Source organism: Bradysia coprophila, unplaced genomic scaffold, assembly GCF_014529535.1.
Source record: "Bradysia coprophila strain Holo2 unplaced genomic scaffold, BU_Bcop_v1 contig_350, whole genome shotgun sequence".
NCBI lineage: Eukaryota > Metazoa > Arthropoda > Insecta > Diptera > Sciaridae > Bradysia > Bradysia coprophila.
Genome location: NW_023503608.1, coordinates 1,971,514 through 1,984,889, shown reverse-complemented (window position 1 = coordinate 1,984,889; position 13,376 = coordinate 1,971,514). Strand labels below are relative to the sequence as shown.

General features: G+C 37.7%; 1 protein-coding gene and 1 long non-coding RNA gene across 2 annotated transcripts; both read left to right on the top strand.

Annotated features, from left to right (window-relative positions):
- The first annotated feature begins 22 nt into the window (after positions 1-22).
- LOC119079975 lies at positions 23-5,613 on the top strand. The gene is made up of 6 exons (XM_037188112.1): positions 23-719; positions 777-2,638; positions 2,712-2,938; positions 2,999-3,181; positions 3,250-4,855; positions 4,919-5,613. Exons 1-6 carry the CDS (start codon positions 257-259, stop codon positions 5,585-5,587), a joined length of 5,010 nt encoding a protein of 1,669 aa, XP_037044007.1. The 5' UTR covers positions 23-256; the 3' UTR covers positions 5,588-5,613.
- A 157-nt stretch (positions 5,614-5,770) lies between these two features.
- Positions 5,771-9,427, top strand: LOC119080119. The gene is made up of 2 exons (XR_005088272.1): positions 5,771-6,400; positions 9,297-9,427. It is a non-coding gene; the product is annotated as an uncharacterized LOC119080119 (long non-coding RNA).
- Positions 9,428-13,376: the final 3,949 nt, after the last annotated feature.

Below are 13,376 nucleotides of genomic sequence, written 5' to 3'. Positions count from 1 at the left end.
TCTATCCGTGCGTTTATTTTTGAAATCGACGAATGGAAACATTAAACTTATTCGACGGAACGCCATCTACACGCGAAACTAGCAGTCACGTACGGAATGTTTGACATTACGAAAGAAAAAAAAACTTGTTTATCGTAACAAGCTACGTCGGTTGTGTGTGTTTTTAAAAACCTATTTTTTACGTTTACTTTTAAATAATAAGTTTTCTATTTTAAATGATTGCCATTTGCACCATTAACATAGTCTTTTGACCCGAATGCACCGCCTCTATAAAATGAACGCGAAACGTACAAATAACCTCACCAATAACAATCAACAACAAATCGACACCAATGGCCTCAAGACAATACTGTCCAACAATGCCGAAAATGACGATCCGCATCCGAATATTATCAGCAACTGTATCAATGCCACCGAACTAAATCTTGATCTCTTGCCAAAAAAGTCGAAAAATAATTGTCGACAGAACACAGATCGTAAAAATGTTGTTGTTGATAGATCAATCGATCGGAATAAGGCAAGGGAACACATTGCGGAACAACAGCGAAAACGATTGTTGGAGAAAAAGACTGCTGCACCGGATGTGCAAAAAGACGAAATCAAAAAGAGACTTGCTGCATTACATGCGAATTCACTGAAAATAGTGAAGAAAAACGTAGCGAAGAAGCAGAAAGATCTGTGTGCTACATTGGTCGATACAACAGAAACGGCTGATAAAGGTAAGGAGGGAAAGTTCATTGTTTTTCCTAAGTCTTTCAAATTCTCTTTCGACTTAGCTCGAGGCACATCGGAAACTGTGAAGACTGCGACAATCGAAAATAAATTAGCGACTCCAACCCGACCGAAAGGATGTAACCTTCAAACGATTATTGAAGCTCAAAACACAGAGCCAGCCATTGATGCCACACCGAGCAAACGTGGAATTTTGCGACGTAAAGAACTTTTCGATGGTCCGCCTACCACGCATTCTCCGACTCGTTTGGACAAATCGTTTATAAATTCACTACTTCAAACCGTCAAACAACGACAATCCGAACGTCATGAAACCGTTGACAACAAACCCTGCGATGCTACTCCTCCACGTGATGATGGAAAAATGGAATTACGCGTGCCACAAAGTGAACTGAAATCCAGTGTTCTAAGCAAAAGTTCATCGAAATCCCGTAGCAGATCGTGGGATCCGATGCGTTCGTCAAATTCATCAAGCAGACGATCTGGCACCATCCGAACTCGTAACGATAGTAAGCGAAGCATTCCATTTTGGTTGAAACCTACGTCCACACAGACGTATCCCTACAATTTCATCATGGCAGTGCGGAAGAAATTGGAGTCAGTTACGCAGCCAGTGCTTGTAGATCCGCCGCCCAAATTTCCATTGGAGACACCACTCGCACGCCCCAAGAACTCTCGTAATTTACATGCATCGAACTTCCGACAAAATTTGGAAAAAGCAGAAGAAACCAGTGTGGCACATGAGTCCTCCAAGGTTTTGATCAGCATGATAGACTCAATTCCAGCAATAAAGTCTGGTAACAGAAAGCCGGATGAGAAGATAGAAGTAGATAGAACCCGCGACAATGAAATTTATCAGCCATCGAAACCTGTCAGTGGATCGGAAGAGCTATCAACCAATTTTTCGTCCATTTCATTGCACATTACTGATCGAAATACAATGTCTGAACTGAGCTCGATCCGATCTGAACAGCCGAATCACACAATTAATCCTTCGAAAATATCTCAGCATTTCGACGCCGTAAGTGATGGAGACGATACTACCATTTCATCGGCAATATTATCACAGCACAGTCCGGAGAAACGATCTAGACCGCGAAATTTCGTCGCTGTTCCATTATCCACTAATGGTATAAAGGACCTTAAGATATGTTCATCAAATGCCAGTTCGACTCCTCATCGGACAAAGGAAACGTCGCAGTTTCATCCATTTGTAAACACCCTGCGCGGTGACTGTTCGATTAATGAAACGACAAACAATATGGATCAACGGAGTATGATGGAAATGTTCGAGACGTTTAGCAAGAACTTGTCGCAAGTCATTTCGGTTAACGAACGTTTGCATACAGCCCTCTCCACATCGGTTCGTAATCCCGATCCGTCAGTGCAAAAAAGTGATGTTAGTGAAATGAAAACTTTGCTACAATTCGATGGAAGCGATTCACCACAACAACAACAACAACGGCAGCAACAAACCGATAGTGAACCCATTTACACCACTTCATTCGAGGCCACCAACGAAGAAAGTATCAACGAAATCGAGGGCATAAATTCTCAATCGAAAACACAGACTGATTTATCATCGAAGCACAACGAAGAGAATGCAGAAACAGTAAATGATCATTCCGTAACACAAACCGTTTCTGAACAAAAGACTGGAAATGTTGTGGTCACCACAACCATTGATACTCAAACTGTAACAAGTCAAAAGACACACATTTTGAGTAACGTACCAACCGATTCTGTCCGAAACATCGATCCAGAATTTCGACGATATTCCACGGCGAGTTCCATTATTGGCAGCGATATCTTTGCCGTTTTTAGTCCGGATGACGAGAATTCTCTGCAAGCAGCTAATCACAGTGTTTCCTGCGATGATAGTTTCAACTATTCCAGCATTGGCATGGTAAGCGATTGGTTGTAATTTGTAACTCGCTCGACGAACGAAATTAATTCTTCCTTCTTTGCAAAACCTTCAGATTGATCAGCTAATCAACACCGAAAAGCAGAAGAGCGAACATCTGTCGAAATTGATGAAAATACGAGAGAAATCGCTCATCGATCGTACAAAAGGCCAAATCGCCTGGCTGGAATTGCAGAAACAAAAATATAAAGAGAAAGGACTGACTGATCGGATTTCTGCTGTGAAGAAGAAGCAAAGAGCCTTGCTCATGCATATGGCTGCAGAACGTTCCAACATAGTTAGGTGAGTGTTTCAGCTTACGGTAACAAAGCCGAAAATGTAAAACCGAAATTTATTTCACAGATTGAACAAGCTGCAACAGTCACCCAAGTCTCAGCGTTCATCATCGAAGTTTAAATTTCACAATTTTTCCGCAGCGGAAGTGAATGTTCGGCGACCGAGTGCCGGCAATGAATTAAATAACATTTCTCAACGATCAGCAGCATTCCGTGCCTATGAGATCAATGGTACCGTAGGACTTGAAGAGTATGTTTCTGCCAACAGCTAACCAATTTCATGTCCACATTTTCTCACATTTACGCTGAACATTTCAGAATTCTTCGAAAACGCGAAGCTGAACTGCAAAAACGCCGAAATTATGTCGAACATTTGGTTCAATGGCATCAACGACTCAATCGCGAAGAGGATGATTTATTGCAAATGGAACGAATGCTCATGGCTTACACTGCAGCCGATAAACCAGCTCATTCGAATCGGCAATTCAGTGACAAGTCACCACCCAAGTCGCCTCGTAAAGTTCCACAAGAAATGAAGAAAATCAAAAATATCGAGAAGAGTTTGCAGATGTTGCAAAACATGTCGTCCACCAGTGTGACAACTAATGGCGAAGAAATTGAGGACATTGTCGAAGCGTCCGGCAAGCGATTGAATAAGCTTTGGCATCGATTGACCGGCGAGGAATCGGATAGGTTCATACCTGCTCAGCACTACAAATTGAACAAGTTTGACTTGGAAAAGATGTACGAAGACGCCAAGAATTTGGTTGTGGTGAAATTTACGAAAAATAAGAACATTGGACCGCTGAACGATTTGTCTCTATCCGCATCTGTTCTGCTACAAGCATCGACCGAACAAATCAGCGTCTTACAAGACGACAGTAACGTGATCCGCATGGAAAATGATGAGCTGAGCCAAAGCTCTGTCATACCGTCTTTGGATTTGAATTTTTCACAAGAGTCGAAAACGAACTCGGTTATTGACACGAATGTGGAAGTCACGGAAGGAAACGACAATTACTATTTTAGTGACGCGAAATCGCCTAATGCATCGAAAGAAGACAAACCAAAATCACCGATCACAATCAACGATGAGAAACGTTCAACTGAATCGGATCAAGACAACACTCAAGCCGACATCTTTTCGTTGGACAATTCTCTATCAGAAAATTCCTTTACCGAGAACATTGACGAGATAACTTTTCCGCATTTGAAGGATGTTACTTCACTCGAACAATCCATTCTAACTGACACCAGCGACAACAACAACAGTGTCAACGATTCGATCAACACAATAGCCCAAGCAACATCACCCAGCGACGCTATTATCTCCGCTGATAACGCGATGGCAAAGGAATTTAACGATAACAAATTATCGGATGAATGCCAACTAGATAACACGACTGATAAGTCGTTACAATCAAAAAATTCATCGCCCGATGATGAATCGAAAAGTGTTACAAAAAGTAATCAAATGTTGTCTGGCAGTGAACCAATTGAACAGGTTATTGTCGAAAGCAGTGACAATGCAAGCAGCAGCAACGAGGTAAAATCCATTGGCTTGGAACAACGATTAATCGATTTGGATGACAGTTTGAAAGATTTGAGTGAAGCCATTGACCGGGCACCGGTGATGGACGTTAATTATGCCGAAGATATTGGTACTAACGGCCATCGGCTATCCGGCGATGACGACAAAAATGACTACAACGAAGTTAAAATGGTGAGAAACAAGAACATCAACGAATCGTTTCCCACTTCAGACATGATAAGTGCTGGAAAACACGACGACTTGTACCATGGATCCGGTAAAAGTACATCACTGATCCGGGACTACGTGAGTCCAGCCAGTGAACTTAAAATGCCGGATATCATTAGTGAAGCCGAAGTTCTACGACGTCAACAGTTGAACATCGAACAAGAGGTAAAAATTTGTGCGTCTCGGTATGGTTGAACCGTTCACCTCAATTTATTGAAATTATTTCAGATAAAACATCTCGATCAATCCGTCCCTGCTGTGGTAATTTCGCGTGAAATACCCAACAAACCACCACCACCATACGTGCCACCCGCTCATGGCAGTCCAATGAACACAATTCATCCGACTGAAGAACGAATCAAAGACATAGTCTACCGTCGCATTGGTGAACTGTACAATACAATCTCAGACCCAACAACCGTAACCGATAAATCTCAATCAATACTCTCTGAAAACATTACCAATATCTACGAACGAATCATCCTGGACGTATGCAAGGAATGCATCACGGAACTGGACATCGATCCGTCCACGATAAATTCAAACATGAAATTCAAACAACAGTTAGCCTTCTACAATCCACCCAATCGATTGGAATATGTGCAAGAGTTTGCACTGAAAAAAGTCAATAAACTTTTGGATCCGAACGGTTCGTGTGTGGGACCGGCAACACAGACGGGTGGTGCCTGCGCGAAACGGAAACGTGATGTGGTGGATGACATGCTTGTTATGGAAATGATCGAGGACGAGTCGAAATGGAGTAATTTTGATTTGGAGGAGAAGGAAGTCATTGAGAATATTGTGGAGCAGATCGTGTTACTGGTTGTGAATGAAGCTGTTGACGATGCGGCGATTTGGCGACCATCAAAAACAAGTGTACTTAAGAATGTTGAGTGAAATTAATCAAATTAAATCTTTTTTTTAATAAAAATAATGAAATTGTGGTTTGTCCTACTAATCATCAATAGCCGAGAGCGAAATTTTCTTATCATGTAACAATAAAGATTATGAAAATCATGGCAGGTGACAGCAATGTATTCACCCACATACTTCCTATCAACCGGATAATTTAACGGGATTTTTCTAAGACACTTCTTTGAGATATGTAACGTCTACCGGTGAGTATACTTTCAAAATGCCCTATCTATAACAAACTTGTTTGACGGGACAGAAAGAGACAGATTTCTTACCGACCATGTTTGCAAGACATCAAAACCAATACCCCTTAAAGCTGCTCATACGCTAAGTATATATAACAACCACATGTACAACCAACGGAACATCTGATAACTAAAAACACCAACACCGTTTTACAGTAAAAAAAAATAACTTCAAGAAATAAATACAGCTCAGCGGTTGTCGTCTTATGTTCAGTTCATTTTAATGTTTTAGTAGAATCGGTGTGTCTCCTTATTTCTTGCTATTTTCAATATTTCTGTTGGAACGAAACACAAGTGCCATTTATTATCGTACGACAGACCCACTTCGAGATTGTTCTTTAATTTAATGAAGACAAAAAATTATCTTAAAGAGATAAGGAATCGACAGATTGACTAAATTTTATTCAAGTGAATCGACACTTAATAGAAATAAATCAGAATATCGGGCGACTACACAAAGACATTTTTAAGTGAACATTGCTTAGTGAAAGTACAAACAGGGAGTGTGCTGTGAATTGATAACATTCGTTGAACTTTAATCTAAAATATTGTAAGTTTAATTTTGCATCAATTTATATTAATCAGACCTTCGAGCTGCAATCGTTGCGAGTGCAAAGTTTTAAATTGATTTTACAAAATATGAAATTTTTAGTTCGTATTATAGACGATTAGGTACTTCCAGTAAATTAAAAATGGAAAAAATTTAATTTTTTGCTAATTTATAATTAATACGCAATTGAAAAACGTCGCGAACAATGTCTTATTTACATTATTAATATGCCCCAATACCCATGTAGCCTTTTTGTAACATCCGAGTTTATTTTTAAACCAAAAGCCAAACAAAAACAGCTGGTTCAATCGGTTCAGATATCAGCATTGGTAATATCTTTTTCTTTCACCCGAAGTCTCACATTTAATATCGCGCTCGAATGTATAAAAATAACATGAAAATAAAAATGAAGAAAACGAACAAAAAAAATAATGTTCGTTTCGTTGTTGTCAAGGTAAATATTCGGTTTGTTATGTCGTTGTAAAATGGATATCTTTTTGGTATTGCGAAATGTTGGTTTTTTCTCGTTATTGTTGTTCTCTACCACCATCACGGTAGACGCAACATTACCAAGAGTGAAAAACACTTCTGAGACGGATATTTTTATTATCATCAGGAAACAAAGCACCTAGCATTATAGAAGAAAATTTGTTCTGTCAAATGTAATAACAAACGACAGTGTACCAGTGTACGAAACAGAGTAAAAATGGAAAACCATTGTGTCGAGTCGAGGTCATGTCATTAGGGTAAATCATTTAAATATTATTCTATTTGACATAAGCAATATTCTACTCATATGCTAGGTGAGTTCATTCCAGGAATTCCTAAATAGTCGGGAAAATCTATCGCTACCAATTGCGACGCTTCAAATATTTATCATGAGTATATTTTATGACTTATAAACCTGTAATCTTCCGGATATCCCTTATAAGACTATTGCCGAAAGATTCAACAACGCAGTACTCATACTCATGAATACGTCAGTGAAGTACCAGTATTTTTCCTTTCGCACTTCGCACTCAGGTATAGAAACTCATCTTTCACGTACAAAATCCAAAAATTTTCCATTATTTAGTTGCTATTCACCTGCTATTCAACCAAAATGCACAAGTAATTTGCAACGTTTGTCTTGTAACTGGTTGTTACAGTTGTTGCATATTCATAGCAGCATATCAGCTATCGTCTGTTATTAAAAACGAACTTAGGACTAAACGACAAACTCTGACTTAGCCGGTCTCTTATTAGCAATATCTTGAAAATACATACATCAAAAGAAGTAATAGATAATATTAATAGCTGATATTCCTTTTGTGAATGGTTGAACGAAAATTCGAAGTACAATAATGTAAGCTCATTGATTAGTATCTCCAAGTTTGTGTAACACATTGTAGGTTTTCGTTACTCACAATTCTCGTCAGTATACAAATTTCCAAGGAGTATTTTGTAGTAAAAGGACTTGCAGAATTAAAAAACAACCGGTGCAAGCTAGACTAGAATCTAGAATGAGCAATTGAGTGACACCAAAATGCTATCAAAAACAGAATCGATTATTTGAAGAACAAAGTAACGTCGAAATAGAAAATATACTTTTGATAAAAGCCATCATTCTATCGGCATAATCTTACCTTTACTAGTTTTAACATTACACCCTGGCTATATGAAATAGCACATAACCAGAGGTCATAGTTCATTTTTCTCTGCGTTGCGTTGTTGATATCATATCTGACGAATAACCTTTCCCGAATCGGCTATGTATGTATGTTGGTACACCAGACACCACTGTGTGCAATATTATCATTAAAATTGAAAGCGTTGTTTAATTTAGATGTTCGTGCATTACTTCTTAATCTGCAGATGTTTTTTATTTGTTTTGGCTTTTTACGCAGAACTTAAGAATTAACAACGAAGAGAACATTTCAAGGACAATAAAAATTGTGTCTAAAAATAATTTTGTTTACACTTTATATTAACCGAACGGTATCAACGTGTTCTAATAATTATAGCCAACTATATTCAGAATGCAACCTATTGTCAATACGATGAGAAAATAATTTTTGTCTTAAAAATTGTGCAAAGCTTTGTGAATTTTGGGCTTAAACTTAAAGTCGATATACCTGAACAAAATGTAAACTTTAGTCTGTGTCGTAATGTTGACGAATCGTCATAATCCATTCACGAAATAGACTTTGATTTCCCCGTAAGCTTGTATCAATGTTCAAACGCTTTCGTTATCTTAAAACCTTTTCATTATCTCCAGACAAACCTTCAATTGAACATACATAAACATACATAAAGCTTAGAAATCATAAGTTTCCGAATGATAAGCCTAAATTTTCAAATTGAATTTCTGCGTAGGTAACAAAACCTTGGGATTTCTGTTAATGTTGAGTTGCTTCTGCTCAAGATTTTTTTTTATTTCGACAGTTATTTTGCAAAAAGGTTGACTATAGGGCAAAAGGAATTAGTGTCATGAAGCAATGTTGAGATCTTTGTATGTTGTGGAGAAAATCTATCTTTCCTTTTTGGTTATGCAAGATATTGAGTTGATATTACTCTTAGAAAAATCTAAGTGCGAGTTTAAGAGAAATGGACTTGCTTTGTCTAAGGCTAATGTACAGCAAAATGTATGTTAAAAATAATGAAGTAGAAGATTTGGTTTATAAACATTAAAAATGCTTAGCGTCAATAAATCAACTCAATATCAACTCAATAAACTCAATAATTTTTCGTGTGATATGTTTGTGGTCTATAAAAGGTTAATCAATCATTTAAAATGTAGCATTATGTCGTCTTTGATAGATAAGGTTAATTTACTTTAATTAGTTATCACTTAACCGTAAGTTGATGAAAAAAAAACAATAACAAAATTTGTTATCTTTTCTATGTACACTTTCAGTTGGCAACGCACGAAATATAAAAAAAACACTCACAAATCGCATTTGACCTTTCCAATTAAAATTCATCACTTGAATCCAATCTCGACGCGATAAGAGCACACTTGAACATTATACCATCATCAAGCGTTTATAAAAACCCGAAATTATATTCATCATGGACAACATCAAAAGTTTCATTGGTAACGTATTACCAACAAACAAGACGAGCCTCCAAACTAATAGTTCAGATGTGGGCAATGTGGCTGGACGCAAACGAAGCGAAAGTCTATGTAGTAATGCATCGGATGTATCGAGTGTGTCGATGAATTCGGTTGGACGGAAAATGGAGAGGAAGGACAGCAAAGACAACGAACCGTACTTTTATATCATGTAAGTTTTTAGAATTTTGTTATTATTATGCCGCATTTACGTCATCGCTTAAATTAATTTGTTTCTTTTATCAAAAATTTTATCAAGACCTTTTTATGGTGTGTTCTTTCTGTATACAGAAAAGTTTGGTTGCATCTTATATACAAAAATATTCGAAATTTTATGATGTGTTTGTGTGGAGATGAAGATTAAACGAAATGAATTTATTCACACAATAAAGTAAACTTCTACTTACTCGTCCAAATTCTCTAGAAAATTTTTATTTTTTGTGGGTGGGTAGTAGAAATGTTTCATTAAAAAAAACTGTCTGATCTTAGAGGCTTGTCACTAAGCACAAAATTAGATTTATCTAAACAACAAAAGACGACAATATTCATTTATTGAAAAACGTGAGGTAAAGTTAACTTTACTGCACGGATCCAAAACTTTACCTCAAGTTTTTGAATAATAGTACATTAAGTACCTGCGGGAAAATTTACCTTACTCACGAGGGGAAAGTTTGTATACAGAGCCGTCGGCGAGGGATATAATCCTTAGGAGTATGTAAATTACTTTCGTGCATAACATTTGCATACTAACAATTTGATAAATCGATACTTTGCGCACACGATGGTTGTCAATCCGAGGCGGAGCCGGATCACACCTTTTGCTTAAGACTTCCCATTTAGTAACCTTTTAGTTAGATAATGGAAAGTATGAATTCGTCTGAAAGCAGTGCCTAGGAATCAATACAAATGTACCTTGGCTCCTTTACAGAGACGATTTGCCATTTTCCATCGAATTCCGAACAGTCTCCTAAACTTTGGAAAGACAAACGAAAACAAAAATCGTTCAAGTCGAGTTTTTACTAAAAATAGTAATCTGAAGCAGTTGCCAGAGTGCCACAGTACCGAAAGCTTAAATTCAAATGCGCATCTGATAAAATCTCTTCAATTTTCTTATCCATTCATCATTATGGCCTGACATTTATTCATAACAATGGCATCGAAATTCCCATGTATTCAACAGATAAGAAAACCCTCGGAAGAATGTTGTCGACTATCTCGACCGAATGTTTACCAAAATTAAATGTAAGAAAGCACACGACTAGTGTGCAAAGATAGATAGTGAATTAGTTATTAGCAGTGAATCATTGAAAAAATGATTAACCTACGTACACGTACAGTAGATACACTTAAATCGGTCCATGTAACTTCGGTTAGTTACAGAAAAATCATTTTGAAACGCCTCGATGTAGACTACAAATTAGTTGGCTGTGGTAGACATCCACCTATTAACGAATAATTGACTTTGTCGAGCATACTTCTAAAAATTTGAAATTAATCACCTGAATCAATACCACCTCCGGGCTTCAATATTGGTTACTTACTATATGAATTCAAACGAAATAAAGTAAAATAATTATTGTTCGTTAAGGTCGGTTGCCTTGGACAAAATACATACTAATATCACAAACGATTCGACGCCAAGAGACACTTTTAATGTTTTTGTGCGTGTGAACAAATCAAAAGCACTATGTCACCATATAGGTACCGAGCATTAAAGTTTTATGATTTTATTCGAAAAATGTTTTTTTTTAAACTAGGCCCCACCTCTTGGGTGGGTCAGGTCCCTTGACTGGCTATTTTTTTCTATAATTCCAGCCTTAGTTTTCTAACCATTTTTAAATGAGGTGGTGTTTTTGAGATCACAAAATTAAAGTCACATGAAAAGGGGATGCTTCATTTTACTCATGTTTATTTAATTTCCTGAAGAAACAAAAAGAGCTATGAATTGATGTCCAGCGAGCGATGTCTTACTCCTAAGTTGAGTCTCCTATATAGTCTACTAAAAGCGCTGAACAGGTGGCGCATTTCTTGCTTACCTCTTGAAAAAAAAAAACTCATGTGAAATACGGCTCTGGCAAAATTCACACTCGTGCAAACACTTTAGGAACGAAAAATTTCTTTTAAGAACGCGATTTCACGCAAAAATTGTCGTATATCGCAGATTACCAGTCCAATAAAGTCCAATGTTCGAATTTAACCACATGAATTACGATACTGGTCGAAAACACTTAATATTTTCAAATCTGCGATTTTCGAAGCCTCTGAGAATTACTCGAGTTATCGTGTTATCAAGCAAGTAAGATTGTTCTAGACTTCTAGATTGTTCGACCAGAAATCCAGATTCACTTACTCGTCGAATAATTTTTTTTTCTGGAAATCCGTTGCAAAAATGTCGCGGTAACAAGTTGTGTTTACAATTATACTCCAACCTCACTACTCCAATATTATCCATCTACGAACTTAAAATCGGGTAAAAATTACTTAAGTTATCACGATAACAAGGAAAAGCGTCTGAGTATAATTTGGCGTATTTCCTGCCTACCTCTTGAAAAAATATAACTCGTGTGAATTACGGCCCTCGCTTCGCTCTGGCCACAAAGTTCACACTCGTTCAAACATTTTAGGAACGAAAAAAATTCTTTTAAGAATACGGATTTCACGCAAAAATTGTCGTATATCCCAGATTACTAGTCCAATTAAATTCCAATGTTCGAGTTTAACCACATGAATTACGCTACTGGTCGAAATTGATTTTTGAAGCCTCTGAGAATTACTCGAGCTATCGGTTTCTCAAGCAAGCAAAAACTCTTTTGGGAAGTACTTCTTAATTGTTAGACCAGAAATCCAGGATTTCACTACTCGTCAAATAAGAAATTTTTCTGGAAATCCGTTGCAAAAATGTCGTGGTAAACAAGTTATGTTTACAATTACTCCAAACTCACTACTCCATACTTGATAGAGATAGTATTGTAGTTAAGACTGCGACCAGGAAGGTGAGCGAGGGCGATATTAAGGGTGCGGTTAGAGTTTTGTGTTCTAGCGAGTCGGTAGCCCCTCAAACAGTTGAGACAGCAGTTAAGTTGCAGGCTAAGCACCCGGTTGATAATGGTGACGTTTTTGAGCAGGTGGAGGTAGATGTCGATATAGGTCTCACTACGGTGAATGAAGTTGTTCGTGCGATTAGGAATTTTCCTTTGAGCTCGTCCGGAGGAATTGGGGGAATTGGGAATTTACTTGTGGCGATTCAGCAAATCGTTTATTGAAGGTGATTTGTTCATTGATGGATGTTGTTCGGTCAGGTAAAGTGCAGAATGATGTGTCAAAAGTTTTTTTTGGTGCTTCTTTAACTGCTCTTAATAAGGGAGAGAGCGATGTGCGGCCGATAGCAGTTGGCCTTGTTTGGAGGCGTATGGCAGGAAAGATTTCGAATTTTAAGGTTAGAGATGTGTTAGTAGAGAAGTTGAAACCCGTTCAGTTTGGTTTCGGTGTAAAAGGAGGTGCTGAGGCTTTGGTTCATTCGGTACCTAGGTATTGTAAGGCTAGGCATGGTAAGCCGATGGCTTTAGTCAAGTTTGATTTTGAGAATGCTTTTAACATGATTTTCAGGAAGTTTATGTTAGGTGAAGTGGAGGACATTTATCCTGAGTTGCTGCCTTTGTTGCAGCAAGCGTATAGGCTTCATTCGAATCTTTATTTTCTTGACGACCCTTTTTTGTCGCAGAGAGGATATCAACAAGGAGATCCATTAGGTCCGCCGGGTTTCTGTATAGGAATTATGAAGATGACTCATTCTCTTTTGTCTAGGTTTAATGGTTGGTATTTAGATGATGGTTGTATTGGTGATGAATTATCAACAGTTCTAGTTGATATTCAGAAAGTTTT